This window comes from Trichosurus vulpecula, chromosome 7 (assembly GCF_011100635.1).
Source record: "Trichosurus vulpecula isolate mTriVul1 chromosome 7, mTriVul1.pri, whole genome shotgun sequence".
NCBI classification, from domain to species: Eukaryota; Metazoa; Chordata; class Mammalia; order Diprotodontia; family Phalangeridae; genus Trichosurus; species Trichosurus vulpecula.
This window is the reverse complement of record NC_050579.1, coordinates 109,720,471-109,739,601: the sequence shown is the minus strand read 5'-3', so window position 1 is coordinate 109,739,601 and position 19,131 is coordinate 109,720,471. Positions and strand designations below refer to the sequence as shown.

General features: G+C 40.5%; 1 protein-coding gene across 1 annotated transcript in view; it reads left to right on the top strand.

The window, feature by feature from the left end:
• The first annotated feature begins 3,837 nt into the window (after window positions 1-3,837).
• SAMD5 (sterile alpha motif domain containing 5) overlaps window positions 3,838-19,131 on the top strand; it is a 31,177-nt gene continuing 15,883 nt past the window's right edge. Inside the window, exon 1 of the mRNA XM_036765880.1 lies at window positions 3,838-4,335. Coding sequence (XP_036621775.1) covers window positions 3,838-4,335 — 498 coding nt within the window. The remainder of the gene's footprint in view (window positions 4,336-19,131) is intronic.

Sequence of the window (19,131 nt, the reverse complement as noted above, 5' to 3'; positions counted from 1 at the left end):
GACAGCATACAATCTGATATAGGCTCTACATATACATTCATATTAAACGTATTTTCACATTAGTCATGTTGTAAAGATGAATCAGAACCAATGGGAGGAACCATGAGAAAGAAGAAACAAAACAAAAAAAGGGAAAGAGCAAATATTATGTTTTGATCTGCATTCAGATTCCATAATTCTTTTTCTGGATGTGGATAGCATTTTCCATCATTAGTCTTTTGGAGTTGTCCTAGATCCTTGCATTGCTGAGGACAGCTAAGTCTATCAAAGTCAGTCATAGCACAGTGTTGCTGTTACTGTGTACAATGTTCTGGTTCTGCTCACTTCACTCAGTATCAGTTCATGTAAGTCTTTCCAGGTTTTTCTAAAGTCCACCTGCTCATCATTTCTTATAGCACAAAAGTATTTCATTACATTCATATGCCACCGCTTGTTTAGCCATTCCCCAATTGATGGGCATCCCCTCAATTTCCAGTTCTTTGCCATCACAAAAATTGCTGCTATAAGCATTTTTGAATATATGGGTCCTTAAAAGACACATTTAGGCTTCATGCCAGGACACACTTCCTAACATCTAGAGCCTTCCAAAAAGGAATGGACTGCTTCAAGAGGTGGTGGGTTTTCCACCCTTGGAGGTTTTCAAACAGAGGCTGAGCAATCACTTGCCAGGTAAGTTGTGGTATTTCTCTTGTTCATGAATTAAACAATTCAAATTCTGTGATAGTATTACCTAAATACTATATCTAACTAGGCCCCCTAAAGGGCCTATCATTTTCTTGGTGGAGGTACTTCCTCCACAGATACAGATACAATCCCTCTATTAATCGGCAGATGATGAAAAAACTGAAAAACCCTTCACCCTGTGGCCAACATGGTAACAATCCTCTCCCATCTCAATCAGGCCAGTTCTTAGAAAACAGGCTGCAATACCTCACTTTATGCCTCTCCAATTATTGCTCTGGCCAGGACCAGCCAGAGCATCTACTCTTCTGGCATAGCCATCCCGCATCAGTGGTGACCGAGATTCCAGGAATAATTATAAATCTTTAGTAGACTCTCCCCCAATCCATACACACACCAAGGCCGCGAGATTCCAGCAGAATCAAAGTCTTTCAGGGTGGGACTATTTACATTTTAAAAAACATTTACATCCTCAGGGCCTAATACATAGGGGCACAGTAAATAGTTCTTTTTTTTTGAAAATGTTGATAAAAGCAGAGGCCTCTGTCTAGAAGAGGCAAAATTCAGTCTTGAGCAAAAAAATTTTTTTTTCCTTAAAAAAAGGTAAAATTGATAGAAAAGAACAGCTGCATTTAAAAGGAGTCTCAATAGACAGCAGTCTCGTCATTCAGAAAAAAATATCCGTATAATCTATATACTCTTTCTCTAGCCAAGTTGTCTTAGCCTCACTATCATCACTTGTTTGTTTCTTTTTTGTTTGTTTTTAAAGAGGAGGTTGCGACTAGAGCACCCCAGAGAGGCAGCTCCTGGTTCTAAATCCTAAGCTTTGCAGCCAGTGGTCGCGTGGGGGCACTGCAAGTCCGGTTTTCAGCAGGTAGAGACGCTCAGGCGCCTCCTTCAGCTTCCTGAGCAAGCAAGCAAGCGAGTCAGTCAGCCCGTCCGCAGGCCGGTAACCTCTAAACGAACCTAGCCGGGTGACCCCGACAGTGGGGTCCAAAAGACCATGCCTCCTGTGGCTTAAGGCTAGAGCTAGCTGGGCGCTCCCGCAACCAGCCTCTCCAAGTCCTGTGGCGAGGGGCGAGAAAGCCCACTAAACTGGCTTTTCAGGAGGAGTGGGTGTTGGAGGGAATGAACGACCCAAAGACTCCGATCTTTCGGTGCAGAGAAGAGCCAGGAGATCCCCAAGACAGAAAGTAGCAACTACGCGGGCGGGGGAGGGGAGACTTAGGGAGAAAAAGGCCAGAGGTTCAAGAAGTCGCTCAGGTGTACCGTGGAATCACCTGCGAAAAGGGCATTCTAATTATCAGTATAGCCTATGTTTAGTAGAAGGTTGAGGCAGCATCACCTCCACGTGTCGCTTTCCCCGAGTCTTTCTCTCTCCACAGCCGGGGTGAATGAATGCTTGGAACTTAAGAGGACTGGACTCGGGCTCAAACCTAGGACTGAGGCTCTTGAAGCCGGTATAGAGATAAAGGGTGGGAGACAGGTCTTTTTGTTTTAAAAAACAACAACCCCTCCCCCCAAACTGCTCTCCTTCACTAGTCTCTCCAGGCAGTTAAGCCAGTGCTTGACATTCAAGTCCTCTGGTTCCGGAGCTGAAAGTCCAGAGGACTTTTCGGGGTTCAGATCTATTCTGGCGGCAGAGAGTCTTCCCTGGGCAAGTCTGGTTGGGAGTTTTGGCCTTCGAGGGAGGGCGCCCTTCCCCTCCGGGAGAGCTAGGGCACAGTGAAGACCGACAACGGCTGTAGTTAACCGAAGAAAGGTCGGGGTTTGAGAAACTGAGCAAGACGATTAAAGAGAAAGTTCTCCCTTCCCCCTAACTTTTGGAAATAACTGGGATGGATGAGGAAAGAGGCAGGAGAGCGTTGGAAGCCGCCCGTGCCAACTAGTTATCTCCTAGCACATGGAAGCCGTGAGCTGACACGCGACCGGCTGAACCCTGCCTCGGACCCGCCGCGGGGTTTGGGTGTGCTGAGGCCCTCGATTACCCGCCCCTTTACTCCTTGGCCTCCTCAGCTGCCCAGAGTTACGCTAATGCCAACCCCAGACCCAACTCGGGAGGCAGCTCCACCCGAGCGCAGCATGGAGTCTACGAAATAGATGCGCAGCTCGCTAAGTTGAAGGGTGAGGGGCGAGCTTGGCACCTCGACTGGGCCGCGCTGCCCAGGACAGAAGAAAGGTACAACTTGGAGAGGAAAAGGAGGGGAGAAGGGAAACTAGGATAACCAGCCTCGCCCTGTCTGTGGACCCTGGTCTGAAGATTCGCACTATCATCGTTGTTGATAAAGGCAAAGTGGGAGGAACAGAAAGAAGACGTGGGTGCTTCTGTATGTGAGCAAAGTCCTGTTTAGGGGGAGGAACTGGAAGAAGCGGACCTGGGAGCTTCTGTATGCAAGAGAAGCCCTGTTGGGGGCGGTGGGGGGGTGTAACAAGGCAGCCGCTGAAGTTCACCCCGCCCTCCAGCCAGCAGTTGAGAAACGACGGGACAGGGAACGGGAGGGTGCTGAGGAGGAGGTGTATAACATACGTAGATGAGACACATCAGGGCGACTGTGCATCTGTCTGGCTGAAGGATCCTCCTCCTCCTCCTCCTCCTCAACATGGTACTACGTATTCAAAAGCAAACACGGAGCAAATAGTAAATAGAGATGCATGAAGCCACAGAGGAAAGGAGACGAACAGAACTGAATCAAGCAGAAGAGAAACTGAAGCAAAGGGAGGACTAACCTAACCTCGTGTCGTTCAAATAGAGCCCCCGAACCGGGCTTGTTCCAAAGAGGGGCCGTGATTAAACCCCTTCTCAGCCACCCAACCCAGTGACGGAAGCTCGCCTGCTCCGAGGGGCTGAGCTGCAACACCAATAGATCGCTGTCTGTGAACTGCGGCTACCGTTTGCAAGGGATTTAATTTTCTTGTTTTTACATTTTTCTTCCTGTTTTTTTTTTAAGGTATCTGCTATTTTCCCGATCCCACCTCTGTGCTATTCCGTCTTCAGCTTCGCAGATTGTTGATTTTTACCTCGTCCTCCCTCAGCCCCCTTTCCTCCTTGGAAAGAAAAGGATTAAAAGTTAGTAGCATTGTTATCATTGGGTTTGTAGGTTATTCTCCACCCCCCCCCCACTCCCTTGGGTGTGTGTTGTAAAAGTAGTGAGTACTATGTGCACCAACATAGTTTACGAATGGCTGAAAGCCCTTCAACTCCCCCAGTACGCGGAGTCCTTCGTTGATAATGGCTACGATGACCTGGAAGTGTGCAAACAGATCGGGGACCCTGACCTGGACGCCATCGGGGTCTTGGCGCCCCAGCACCGGCGCCGGATCCACGACGCGGTAAGGAGGCTACGGGAGCAAGACGCCAATGCCGCCGGCCTCTACTTCACCCTGGAGCCGCAGCAGCTGCAGCCCCAGCAGCAGCCTGGTTCCCCTTCCCCAGAAATCTACACCAGCCACCTGGTGGAGCAGTATGAGGGTCAGGCGTGGAGGGAGTCTCAGCCTGGCCAGACTCAAGGACCCAGGGGGGTCTCCAGGAACCAGAAAGCCGGGTCCCGCAGCAAGGAACTGGTGACTTATCCTAAACTCAAACTGAAAATCATGATCAGGGATAAACTCGTCCGAGATGGAATCAACTTAAGCAAGCCCCCGTACTCCAATAAGGTAAGAACTAACCTCTCCACCCTCTCCCAGCCATCCCATCCCCACTAGCGTGCTTGTGTTGATGAAGGTGGCGGTGGCCAGTTTAGGCTTGTCAGTCCCTAGTGGACAATCTCACATAACAGGGAGAGAAGAAAGACTCTGTTTTGATTTCATTTTCTTTTTCCTGAGAAAGAGGTGGTCAACTCATTTCTGATGTACCAAACTGAGGTGGGCAAGGGTCTTACAGTCTTCCCCAAGAACAGCCCCTGGTTCTTACTTGTCGGATAATGTTTCTCCTACTGGAGCATAGGAGGATTTTTAATGTCCTTTCTCCTTAGCATTTCAGTCTGATGTATCTCTGAAGAATAACAGATATGTCATTATTTTACAGCTTTTCTCATCTCCTTTCCTAGTCCTTCCCCAAGTTTTTTTGTTTTTCCATTTAGTTTTTATAGATGAGTCAAGCTGTCATAGAGAGTTCTTTGAAGGTGCTGCTTAGAGAAATAGTTAAAAAAAACTTTGATAATTACAAAATGGATAGATCCTGGCCGGGGGGGGGGGATGGGGATGAATAAAACATTTATTAGGGTCTTGGAAATGTTTTAAAGCAATGCCTTGAGTTTTCCAAATACAGAGCTTATAAAGCAGCTAAACCAACTGAGCACAAAAGGTTGACTAAGCAAATGCTTGAGGTCAGTATGATGTCATGTGTTTGATGGATGTATTCACCCAGGAAGAAGTCAATGAGGGTTGATTCATTAAGTAAAACTTTGGATTGGAGACAGCTCCAGATGAACCATATTTGGAAGACTGGAGGAATAAGAACTAAAGAGCTAATGAAATTGTTCAGCTTGAATAAAAGTGAGATAATAGACATAGGCAAATACAAAAACAGGTCATAAATAATGACAAACCTTTTATGAAGCCTTTGGAAAATGACTTGTGAATTATCACATTGTAAAGGTGTTAGCTACTCTCTAGAAGGGACAAGGCCAAAGTACAGGTGGGAGATGTGGTGTGTTAACAAAAAATATTAAATGAGAAAATGTGATTATTTCACAAAATACCGTTCTTCTTAGCTCAAAAGACACTGTAGCTTTGGTTGCTTCACACTTTTAGGATGGAGAATACTACTCTATCAAAGGGAAGATGGTATCCTAAGATGATGTCTGAAGGAATGCTTTAAAAAAACCTATTGAAGCTTAGTGATGAAAAGTTAGAAAGCAGTGAGTGCACAGAAAATAACATAGGATGATAAAAGATTGGCTACTTTTATGAAAGGCAAGTAGAAACGTGGTTCCCTTTTGGAAACAGTATCAAATGGAGAAATTGAGGAAAAATGCAAGTGCATTAAAGAGCAGACTAGATGGTTCGACATTATTTATTTGGGTTTTACAAGGCACTTTGAAATAAGGTTCAATATTTGAGTAACCCATTGTTGGGCGTAAACTGGTTACTGAGATATCAGAAAGTTTGCTTTACATGTAAGATGCATTACTCTGAGTGTATTACCTGTATTCAAAGGAGGAAACTACATTTGACAATTACACTGTATAACAGAGTAGATAGACATTTTTCAATTAGGAATAGTGACTGGTTGGGGTACAGAAACACAGCCATTAGTGCAAATGACTCATTTCCTAAGAGAACAGTTGAAAGGAGGCTAGAATCAGTCAGTTGAATAGTCATTTATTGCTGAGGAGGTGATCAAGCCTGACAGAGTGAATCTGAGCTCCTCAGCATGTTGTGATGGGCTCAGGCAGGAGCCAGAAAGTCCTTCAGAGTGAAAGTTTTCTAAGCTACTCAGAAAAGACAAGATGCAGGCCTGAGAGAAGAGGAGGGTGGTAGCTGAGGGTAGTGTTGAGAAAGGAACGCATGCAGGGAATATAACAGCAGGTTTAGAATGTCAAAATAAGTAGCTGGCTTTACAGAAGGACAGTGTCAAAGCATTTTATTGAGCTTGTGGTCTTCTACCTCCAGGAGCAGAATAAAACATACATCATAATGAGTCTTATTCAGGACTCTCTGACCGTCCTAGATTTGTATTTACTTTTTAGATGAAACATTATTTCACACAACTTTACTCTGAGTGTCACAGAACATAAATTTGGTAATGTAACCAGCATCGATGATGAACCTCATTTCTCCTTCTCTGGTTTATTTTACCTCCAGCCAAATGGACCTGTACATTGTTTTGGAAGCTTTCTTAATCATTTACCATTGCATTAGTGCTTCAGGTGAAGAGGGGAAAAATTAATAGGACAGTAGACCTCATTGTTTGAAGTCCTATATTATAGGCTCACATAAATAAGAGGTGAATATAATCAAAATGAATAAGGAATGTGATGCATATATATTAGTAGAATCATGACCACTGCAGGCTGGAGAGAGGGTTACTTAGATTTTCTACTATATGTATATTTTTAAAGAATTCTGCTCAGTTTTCATTTAAGCCACAATTTAGATCATATTGTTTCTGCAGAATCTGTGGGCCTCTATCTGACTTAGATCTGAATGTGAATTAGTCATTATGTGCTATTTGGAATTCTGATCATTACAATTCAGCTTCTCATTTACAGACATTAGCATCCGTGATCTCTGTGATTTGGCACTTCATAAGAATATTAGATCAGTCTTCAAAATGGATTAAATTAGGAAACATTAAGGCAGGAAAGTTGGGTTCTTTAGAGAGGAAACTAGCTGGGAAGAACTGAGAGAAAAGTAAAACTTGCTATTGTGATGAAGGGAATTTCCTAACTGGCCGCTAACTCCGTAACATCTTTCTACTCGTATCTTGATTCTATAAAATGCAACTGATCTTCACTTTTCCTTTGGAAAGTTGTTGCAAGAGCCTTATAATTGATCTCCTTGCCTGGTTCTCTCATCTCACCCATCTGTCTTCCACACAACTAGCAAATCAGTATTACTGAATTACAGATATGACCATATCACCCCTTATGCAAAACTCTTCAGTGACATATATTTTATCTTAAAAAAGCAAGAGTAAGTACCTCAGTCTGACACTTAAAGCCCTCTACAATCTGGTTTCCATATACTTTGCCACTATTTTTCTCCACATGGCTCTCCATTTGAATTAAACTGGCATTCTAGCTGTCCTCTCATGTGAAGTATTTCATCTCTCACCTCCACTCTCTTGCACAAGTGCTTTCTCTAAGTCTGGAATACACTTCCTGCTGGCCTTACCATCATGCAATCCTTTGCTTCCTTCAAAGAACAGCTCAGATGATGCTTCGTATGGGATTACCTTTCTTGTCTTTTCTTTCACCCTCCCCTTATTACCAATTAACAAGAACTTATTAAGCACCTATCTGTTAAATGTCATTCAGTGTGTTAGGTGCTGGGTATGTAAAGACAACAGTGAAATTGCCCCTGCTCTCAAGGAATTTCCATTCAGTTGGGGGAGACAGGGTGTGTTTATACAGGGTGGTCCAAAAATCTTAATTCGGTTTCAGGCTTGGATAGCTTGACACTGCACTAAGGTTTTTGGAGCACCTTACATAGTTATATTTGAAATAAACAGAAGGACATTAGGTGGAGGAAGCACAAGTAGCTTCCAGGATCAGGAAAAACTTCATGTAGAGGGTGGCACTTGAGTGGATTTTTTAAGGAAACAGGGATTCTAAGAGGGAGATTTAAGGAGTGAATGCATTCCAGGCAAGACCAAAGAACCAAGGCAAAAGCATTGAGATAGGAGTGTTTTATAGGAGGAAAAGCAAGAAGGGCAGTTTGGACTTTTGAGTTTGTGAAGGGGAATCATATATACTTGCCATTCCCTTCTCTTTAAAATATTTTGCATATACTTGTTTGCCTGTTGTCATGCCCCTCCTCTGCACAGTTGAATGTAAGTCCCTTGAAAATGTTTCCTTTTGGTCTTTATGTACACAGTGCCTAAAGTTCATAGTAGGCACTCAGTAAGTTCATTTGGATTTAATTAAATGACTTGGTCACTTCATCTATGTCACCTCCTTACTGGTGGGTAGAAAGTTAAGTCAGATGGGTCCAATCTAAAGCGTTGGGGTTTCCTAAATAGGAGTCTGTGGTATTTTATACATAGAAAAGCACATGCATCTATATTTAAATGGTAGGCAATTATACAAAATTTTCAAATTATTCTGTCCCTAGGTCAACTTTTCCTAGGTGATCATGATTTGCCTTTAAGAAAAATTAACCCATATACCAGGGGCGGGGAACCTGTAACCTCAAGGCCACACGTGACCTTCTAGATCCTTGGGTGTGGCCTTTTGACTGATTCTATGTTGTACATATCACATCCTTTTATTAAGAGGATTTGTTCTGTGAAGTTTGGATTCAGTCAAAGGGCCACACTAGAGGAACGAGAGGGCCACATGTGGCCTCGAGGCTGCAGGTTCCCCACCCCTGCACATATACTATCTTTATTCACAGGTTTTTTGTTTTGTTTGAGCTTAATACAATGTAGAGTGACTTACAAAGGTGCTTATGAGTGTGTGTGTATGTGTGTCTGTCTATATCTATCCATCTATCTGTCTATATAGATGTCTGTCAAGCTCTTGAGGACAGTGGTCATTGGCTTGAGTGTATGGTTGTGCCTAGAAATGCTGATTCCAACTATTTAATTCCATGGGAAACTAGGTAAGAGGAAGAGAGTGGTTTAGAGTGGGTAAGGGATGCCTGAAGCCTTATGTCCAACCAGCTCTCAAGTATCTGTTCCCACCCACCTCCAATCCTCATAGTTTACCAAGAAGAGATGAATTTGGGTTCAGAAACTATTTTAAAATTCAAATGATCCTTAGGAGGCTGTATGGTCATTTAGTTCCTAATGGTGAATTTTGTTCAAATCAGTCTCTAAGTAATCAGTCAAGAATGAGCATTTTGGATGAGATGTTGGGTTTGGGTGAAGTTGGAGAACTTTGGATGTCAAAGAACAAGGCATTAGGCAACAGAAAGGCATTTGGTATCTAGAGGGCGAGGGAGAAGGTTTGAGGTGTAGGATTGGTGTTCAGAAAGGGAGGTAAGGGAAAAAAGTCCTGCTTTTCATTATTTTTCTTACCATGTTACAATAAGTAGTACTGATACCTTGTATTCATGGCATTCCTTTATTTCAAAAGCTTTTTTATTCTCACCACAATCCTTTCCAGGGAGAGGGAAGAGGGTAAAAAACATCAGTGCTCTCATGGCTTAAGATAGTTGTTAAGTGATTTCCAGGTGATATTTTAGAAGGATTTGTTTTCATATGCATTTGGAAAGAGTGCAATGCTGATGTCAGATTTATTCCTATGTATATAAAGTGTATCTTTAATATAATTTCCTCAGTCACCATACTAGCATGGCCTTCTATTACTGTGTTCTCCTACTGTCCTCCTAAGATAACAACAAAGGAGAACTTTCAATGACTTGCATAAAGGCAGTGTGCTGTAGTGGCCGAAAATACTCTATTTGGAGTCAGAAGGCATGAGCAAATCTCCTTCATTAGCTCACCTATAAAATGGATGTAAAAACACTTGTGCTATTTACCTTACAGGGAAATCAAGAAGTAGGGTTAAGTCTCTTTCCTTTCTGCCTCATTTTTTATGGGGGTGTGTAATATTAATTAACATGGGACTTTTTTTTCCTGTTTTCTCTTTTGGAGCAGTTATTTAATCAAGTGTTGTTGATGAGTCTGGCCTCCATTTCTTTGATTAAATTAGGAGTCTTTGTCCTCCTTGCCTCAAGGGAAAGCCTGATTTGCATGGGTTTGAGTGACGTTTGTGACGCCAGAGGCTTTTAGGCCATGTGGGTTTGAGTCCTAGGTTTGTGACACTTTCAGGTCACGTGAATTTGAGTTGCACATTGTGATGCCCTTTGACCCTGAACAAGATATATAAACACAGAGGTTGGCATTAATCCCTTGGGGCTCTCAGTCACTGGAAGAGTGGTGTGGGACTCTGGGCAGCCATTTTAAGAGCCCCCGGCTTGTAAACCCAGATGTTGATGCTTTCCTGGTAACTATGAATTGTGATTTGGTCTGTTTATATTGCATATGTTTGTAATTTGTTTGTATTTGCTCTGAAGCTCAGGTTGCTGACTCTTCCTCCTGAACTAAGTGAATGATATTTGTATGTTGGATTAAAGTAAGATTGTTAACCCCTTAAAGTTACTTTCCTTAGTAAAGCAGATAGAAAGAACCTGTGTTGGCGGCCCTCTGCTGTGTGCTGGTTGTTGGTGGTTTTACACAGGCATACCAGCTGCTAGTAAATTGGGGTAGAGAGAAAAGGGTAGAGGAGATGAAGTATTGAGGTGCTTAGTTGGCATTAGTGGTTAAATCTGGTAGATATAAACTGTTTTTTTTTCTACCTTCTACTGTCTTGGCACCATGTTTTCTGTTAACCACTTATTGATTCAGGGATTGATATTAAATTATTTTACCTTCTATCTTCTCTGAAGAGAGTTAATTGATTTAATACAGTATATTCCTTCCCTACCCCCCTCTCTCTCTTAAAATATCTTTTATTTCTATAGTTGATCTTGTTGCCTCTAGATCATCCTATTCTTGGAGCAGTCTGTGTCTCCTGTATCTTCACCCTTTTTATTCCCTACAAAGCTCACTCTGAAGAAGCTGTTTAATGCTCACCATGTGGTATAGAAGGAATCCTTGCCATGAAGACTAAAAAAAGGAATAAAAAATCACTTCTTTGGATCTGAAATGATCATATCCCTCAAATCATAAGTACTCAGAATCAAAAGGATATGAATTGTTTTTTTTAGAAATGATTTCCCCCAGACTATAAATGTAGTATAGGATAGGCATGTATGTCCCTCAACATACACAAAAGTGTCATGGAAGAACTTTATCCGTCATGCTGAGGGAGAACATTTAGAACCTTTATAACTCTTGGTTATCCAGTTCACACTGGTTATATTTTGTGTCAAAATTTATTAAGTACCTACAATATGCAAGGCACTACGCTAAGCACTGGGGATAGCAAGAACTGTATAGTTTTTTTTTTATTCTTTATATCAGTTTAGAATATAATAGGGCAATATGGCATAACATTATCACTCATGTCTAGCATAGGCTTGGCAAAGGCTTTCCTCACAAATGAATAGACTGTAAGAGAATGGGAAATAGGCGAAGGAGATATCTGAATGAAATCATATTTACAATTTGAGGAAGGACAGATGATTTAAGTTGATAGGAAGTGGAGTATGTGAGAAATTAGCAAAGATATTACAGAGGCTAGGGCACCTGAGATAGACCTTGAAGGAAGAGCATCTAAACAGAAAGATGAGGATTGAGACTTTCAGACACAGGGATATTCAAAAACAGATGGGTCTATACAGGATGTAATCTGGGAATAGTTGGTAGTCCTGATTAATGGAACAATAAAGAAACTGCACTGGGGAAGCTAGGTGGCAAAATGGATAGAGTATATGGGCCTGGACATAGGAAGGCTCATCTTCCTGAGTTCAAATCTGGCTTTAGACACTCTCTAGCTGTATGACCCTGGTCAAGTCACTTAACCCTGTTTACCTCATATTCCTCATCTGCAAAATGAACTGGAGAAAGAAATGGCAAACCACTGTAGTATCTCTGCCAGGAAAACCCCAAATGGGGTTGCAACAAGTTGGATAGGACTGAAATGACTGAGCAACAACAAGATTTGTTGGAACCAAATTGTTGAAGGCCTTCAAAGCCCATCTAAAGAATCCATATCTTATCCTAGAGGTGACATAGAAGGGTTTTGAACAGGGATGGCCTGTAGTTAGTCTTGTTTATATTAAGTGGTGACTGAAGGACCAATTAAAGAAAGGTGAGACTAGAAGCAGGGAGACAAGGTAGGAGGCTATTAATACTGACAGGCTGAATTAAAACATCCCTTGAGAGGATGACCTAGGCAGGTATGAATGTAGCAAAAAGAAAGAGGAGGGTTTGAAACTGGCAGTAGTACATTCAACAACAGTGGACAACTGATTGGATTGGGGAACAGGGTAGTGAATTAGAAGGAAGAGTCAAAGAATTAAAAATGACTTTGAAGCTTGGAGCCCAGGTACTTGTCTTTCTGTCTTTCTCTGCCTGCCCCCTCCGTTTAGTTCTCTCTTGCTCTCCTACCGTTCTGCCCTTATCTGTGTAACAAAGTGAAGTGTGTGTCAGATTAAAAGAATATAACTACTCACCAAATTTGTGTGTATCTGAGTTATTTCCTAATTTGGGAGAGAGGGAGAAATTCCATTTTTAATTTAATCATTGAATGTTCATTTGGCAGGGAACATAGCAAAAAATAATAGCATAAAAATAACAGCATAAAAACAATCTACAGTCATTGACTCTTCAAAAAAAGCATGAGGTGTATGACTGATTTTTCTGCATATGTGAACTAAGTACCGAATAGTTTAGAAGGATGCTACTACTACTTCTAGTAGAAAGAAATGATCTAGGCTTCTCTTAATGACTTAATCAGGTAGATTCCAAGGAGTTAGAAAGGAAAACAAAATGAGAATGGCAAAAACAGTTTGGGGACAGTATGTCTTAGAGATAGGGAAATCCCCTACACAGTCACCCTAGAAATAATTTTCTTAAATTGGCACATGCATATATATTTTCGTGTGTACACACATGGTATTATTTCTCATGTTTTTAGGACAAATATTACTAGTGTTTTACAATAAAACAAGGGCAATTTACTATGAAAGAGTTAATGAGCAAAAATTGTACAAATTTGAAATCGTTTTACTGGGGGTCATTTTTCACTGTGGTTTTCATTTTCATTTCATTTCATAATCTGAATCTATCTCAGATTTTCTAGAAAAATACCAAAGTATATATGTAACAAAAGTAAAATTAGAGAATTTTAGTATAAGTGTTAGAACAATTCTTATTTGCCTTTAAACTTTCCCTTAGAAATCACAAACGATGAACTTTGTAAGGAAGTTGAAAACTAGGTAAAGGAATCCAACTAGGAAAAAAAAAAACTAAGTTGGGCAGTGGAGAAAGCAATCTTTCACTGTTTATATCGGGTACTCCATTTGCAGTTGTTTTTGCAGAAATGTATATGTCATCATCATATCTGGCAGGCGTACCTACTTTAGGATAACTGTGTATCCACAAAGAATAGTAAAGATCTGCATCATCCAATATTCCCTCTGGGAAAACCATTCATTGATAGAAGTACTAGTGCATTAAAGTAGTAACAGGATTTTCAGGGCCATAAAGTGGCGCAGCCATAGACGATATTTATGAGGTGAAAATGCATTTATTTGCATAAGGAGCCACTCAAGATTTCTTTTGACTTCTATTTGATGTAGTATCTTTTACTTTAATCAGGTTCAGGTAAAGAAGGAATCTGACAAACATGAAATATACAACCTCAGAGGAGAAATTAATTTTGCCAAGTAATGTTAAATGCATTCAAGGCCAGCAGGCATCTGAAGAAATAGTGGAATCAGTACTGATCTGCATTTGCAGATCCCTTCCCCAACTTGCCTTAGTTGGGTAGTTGGGACTTTTTTTTTTCAGCTTTGCACAGGGCATGTCATCAGTCAACCAAGAACCATTTGTTAGGCACTGTACTAGGTAATAGAATACAAAGGCAAAAAATTAAAAAAGAACCCAAATTATCTCTACTCTGAAAGAGTTCGTGTTTTATTGAGAGAGATGACATGTATGTAAATGAGTATATGCAGAATAAATTTGAGGCTCTTAGAACACTAGCAGTTTGGGGATCAGGAAAGGCGTCATATTATGGAGAAAATGATCTTTCAGCTGCATTTTGAAGCAAGTGAGAAATTCTGTGAAACCGAGTTGAGGAGGTGGAAACAAGTTCCAAGCGTGAGGTGTGGGTTACAGATTGGACCTGAACATTGTTGCTTTGAAGGATCTTTTATTTCATTCAGTGTGACTCCCATGACACAGCACTTCACCCATTCTCTCTCACTTTGTGTGTTCTATATTTATGTCTTACCATAAATTCCCTACAGGGATTTGCCTAGTGGTTGGCACAGAGTAGGGGCTTAACAAGTATTCATTGATTGATTACACCTCTTTTTCTCATTCTCCTGACATTGTGTGGATCCCATTGGAGCCCATAGGCTATCTGTTGCCAATACTTCCTTCTTGTCATGTGGAAAAAACCCACCTTCTATTCTAGATTACTGTTTGCTGTCAGATCAAACATAAAATAACATAACTTGTTCCTTTAGGACTGATAGAAGTATTCATAGATCATGAAATGCAGTAGTTTAGAGTGATGCCATCAACTCTTAAGTTTTATTATTTCTGCGGATCTTTTACATTAAATACATTACTACTTTTTAGCACAGTGATTTGGGTCAGTGTGTGTGCCCGCGCTCCTAGAATACTATATATTGATATACTTATCTTGACAGGATGGGGGTGAATCATGTCTTCTTCCACTGTTCTTTAAGGATGTTCATTTATTAAAACAGTGTGGCAGGGATATCTTAGAACAGATGTGCTATGTCAAAATTTCTCTTAAGCATGGCATGCCTTTAGATATACTCAATACTACTGTTTTTGGATGTGCAAACTAAAATATGTTAAATTTTCTACGGGGGCAAGGAGGTGAGAGAGATGATTCTTTTTTAAGTAAATATAAGAAAGAGATCCTTGTACATGACCGAATGCTGTGAAAGCCTTTTGTGGTACTACTCCTTATTTAGCCAGATATTAATAGTTCTAGAAGAGCATAAGTAATGCCTTTATTTACTAATACTCATCTTTTAGGTACCGTCTTTTATTATTTCCTGTCTATGGACTAGAAACTTGCTTTTAGCCTCATTTTCCTCACATATCCTTTAAGGTCTTACTAAGCTCCCTGCTGCTGATAGCCTCTTCAAAACCTGAATAAGGATAAGGAAGTTCTCTGGGGGTGGGTGTAACCTCCCCCCCCTTTTTTCAAAATAGGAAACCATGGTTCTGTAGTAATTGACTGTGCCCTTCATAGACTGTATCTCTTCCCACCATTGAGTTTCAGGAATTGAAGGAATCCCTTTATGGGTTATAAAATTTACATTAGAGGCTATGACATTATGCTTTTCTGACCGTGGGAAGGCAAGTGGGGAGTGAAGTTGATGCCAGGTGGGGTGGAAGTTGAGTCACTGACTTGCATGAAATTAAAAGTAATTTTTATGGTTGACTTACAATTGCAGTTAATGTCTATGGTATACGTAGTATAATTTTTACATACTTCATTGTATGAAAGCACCAAGTAGGAAGGTTAATGAATGCGTGTGAAATAATATAGTAGGAAACATGACCATCTACACAGGTAAAACCAAGTGGATGAAGAATATCTGTTGTCCAGGTGATGATGTACATTTGGGCTTGTCTATCAGTATGTATGTCCGAGCCAGACAACGCACCTGGACAAGTTGGATCCAGAACTGAACAGGAGGAAGAAAGCAGATTGGGTGGCTTTTGGGAAATGACAATATCTTTGACAACCTATCTTTCTAATATCAATAACTGGTATTACCCATATGGTAGCAAGACATGACATACAGTAGTGTCAAAGAATTGAAAATAAATATTACACAGAAAGGTAATGGAGAGGTACATGGTAGGTATGAGCATACTGTAACATATAACCAATGAGGAAGTTTGAGAAAAAGGACCAGTAAAATGTACCTTGAAGGGAATGTATGATAGGAAGAGAATATGTAATAGTCACATAGCAAGGATGGGGAGTAACGTATAGATAGTCAAAGTGTTCCACCAGTATCCTTGAGATATTAGAAGAAAGGGAGGAAGTCCTCCAGTATGTTGGGTTGGGTCCTTTATTTCAAACTTACAGGTGGATATAGACAAGAGTCAAGATGAATGGGCATGGATGGTTTGGGATCTGCATCATTGCACAAACACAATAAACTGAAGGGATCATAAACCTGTTTAGGTTATAAAAGGCATAAATATGTATGTGTGTGTGTGTATATCTACACACACACACATTGTCCAAAACAAGGAAGGTGATGGCACCATTATATTCTGCCATGATAGGACCACATCGGGAATATTGTATTGATTTTTTGGTACCACATTTTGGGAAGGCTATTGACCAACTGGAGAAAATCCAGTAAAAATCAAACCAGAATGGCAAGAGGACTTGAAACCATTTCTTGCAGACCATCATTTGAGGGGAACTTATTAGAGGTCTTTAGGATAGGGGGAGCATCCAATAGCTTCCTTCAAATCCCCAGCACTCCCTTTCTTTGTAGTTCCTATTTATTGCCTCTGTCTTTTCTTTCCATGTGTCTCTATGTCTGCTAACTTGTTCTTATTTTCCAAGTTCACTCCTTTGTAAGGCTCCTTGGGATTGATGCCCTGGAACTTCTCTCAGTGAGCAGCAACATTCTTGCCTCTGCCATTGGGCTCTTGAAAATAGGCAAGGCATTTAAGATAACCTGGCATGTCCCTCTTACATAGGGATAGGAACTGGACCTGCTTCCTTTTACATATGATTTTAAAAAGGCATCTAATGAGCAGAGAATTCTCAACAATGAGAGGCACACAAATGTTCATGATTTGCTGTGTTCTAAATAACTGTTTGGCGAAACGAAAAGGGCACTGTATCACACCCCCTTCCCTGGAACAACGCATGCTACGACCTTTCCCCACTCCTCCTTTTTTACTGTCTTTGTGGCTAAAACATGGAAGTTTGTGATTAGACTTTTTCTGCTCAGCCCCAGACAGTAGAACTATAGACAATGCGTAGACTTTGTAAAGAGGCAGAATTGGGCTCTGTGTAAGGAAACCTTTCAAAACCATTGGGCATATCCAAAAGTGAAATGGATTGCCTCAGGACCAAGTAGTTTCCCCCCCCATTAGAGGATGACAAGCAAAGGATAAATGACCCCTTGTTGGCTATGTTGGAGGAGGGATGCTTGCTCAGGTATAGGTCACCTCAATTGAAAGTCAGATTCTGTGATTAATTCAGAGTATCCTAATAGATCCTCAGTATGATTTTTATGTTTTTGTCTAGGCTCAAGTGAGAAGTCAAACTTATGGGACCCTCCCAATTCCTTAATATTAATGAATGGTCCTTTTTCCTTGACCTTGGAATAGAAAGTTCAAATCCTATCTCTGTTGCAAACTGGCTGTGCAACTCTGGAAAAGTACCAATCTAAAATACCTCCAGCGTATTTATATTTAAGAATAGAAATTCATCTACTGCTCTAGAAGTATGAAATGTTTCTTATTTATGACAGTCATTTACAAATAAATGATTCCTGTATACTATGCAAATATAGCAAATGATTTGATGCTTCATCACTTTATAACATAACTTCATAGGATACTTTTCAGGAGATTCTTCATCAAGGAGAGAGTACTGTTGAAAAATTCTGAATAAACTCATCTGCAATGGTTTTCTGGGGCCTTTTGTACTTTCTGATGACTTCATCTGCATCTCAAAGTAATGTAGTCAGTGTAGTATGAATGCCTTTCATCCTTCTTTTTAAAAGTTACTTCAGAGTTTGTGGAAATATCAGTTAACATGACATAGCTAAGCCAATTGCCTAAACTTGGTTTTAGTGAAATTTATGAACATAGTAATTAAAGTATTTTTAATGGAGTTTGGAGGGTTTACATGATTTGAATGGCAAATTAAACTCAGTTTGTACAGAAATAGAAAAAGTATAATTAATAAATAAAACTTGGTAAACCTAATATGACCTTTGCAAATGGGGAAAAATTTTTTTTTAGTGTAATACAATTGAGATTCTTTAGCATCTCTCCTCTGAGAAAGGCATGCCTGTTTAGCTATTAGCATCTAAATACCTAAAGTGATCATAGTTCTGTAGATGGAAGTGACTTTAGAGGTCATGCAGTATAACCCTTCATGATATAGATGATGAAACTAATACCCAGGGAGGTTGTGATTTACTTAAGGTCACACAGACCGTAAATGTTAGAGGTGGAATTTGAACTCAAGTCCTCTGTCTCTAGAGCCACAGCTCATTCTACTGTGCCAATTTTGCTAATGGAACTATTTTGGAAAAGCTTTATATATAAAGCAGTGATAATCAAAAGTAGAAATTGTAAACCCTTGCAAGAAATTTGTGAAAGAGATGAAATTGAAATTCTACACATACACACACATTCACATATATGCACACATATTTATAGTGATGTAACATATCTTTAACCATTTCAGTTTTGGGGGTATTCCTTACAAGCTAACCTGACCACCTGCTACTAAATTCTGGGTTCAGTTCTTTGGTGGAGTAGTAGAATAGGAGACAGAAATCCTAGAAATCACACAATTTTAGGCTATCTAGAAACTTTAACTGTTGCCATTCTAATATATTGACAGAAGATCAACACTAATGGTTTGAGAATCAGAGGTATATAGACACCCTATGAAAGTAGCAAATGATTTAGCAATGAAGAATATTATCTAACCATATAGATTTCTTTGATCCGGTGCCTCCACAATATATACTGTTGGCAGATTGAGAGAAATATTGGTATTGGCTTTTCATATGCCCAGCAGTTCTGAATTCTGTTGAAGTTGGTTTAAATTTGTGTGCTTGGAGGACAAGATATGTAAGAGGACAGCTTGACCTACATTACACATTCAGAAGTATTCATCAAAGTAGTCTCATGTTTTTTGTAAGTCAGTTATTAATTCACTAGCCATGAAAAGTATAGTAAGTTACATTAACTGGTCTTAGCCTTGCAGCAGGCTTAGTGGATTATCCCCATGTTCAGCGAAGGTACTGAACTGGTTAATCCACTCACCTCAACACATGCCAACAGTAATGTTGCCCTGAAGTCTTCTTGCACAATATAGCAAGAATCTCTTTATTATTTTGAGACAGGCT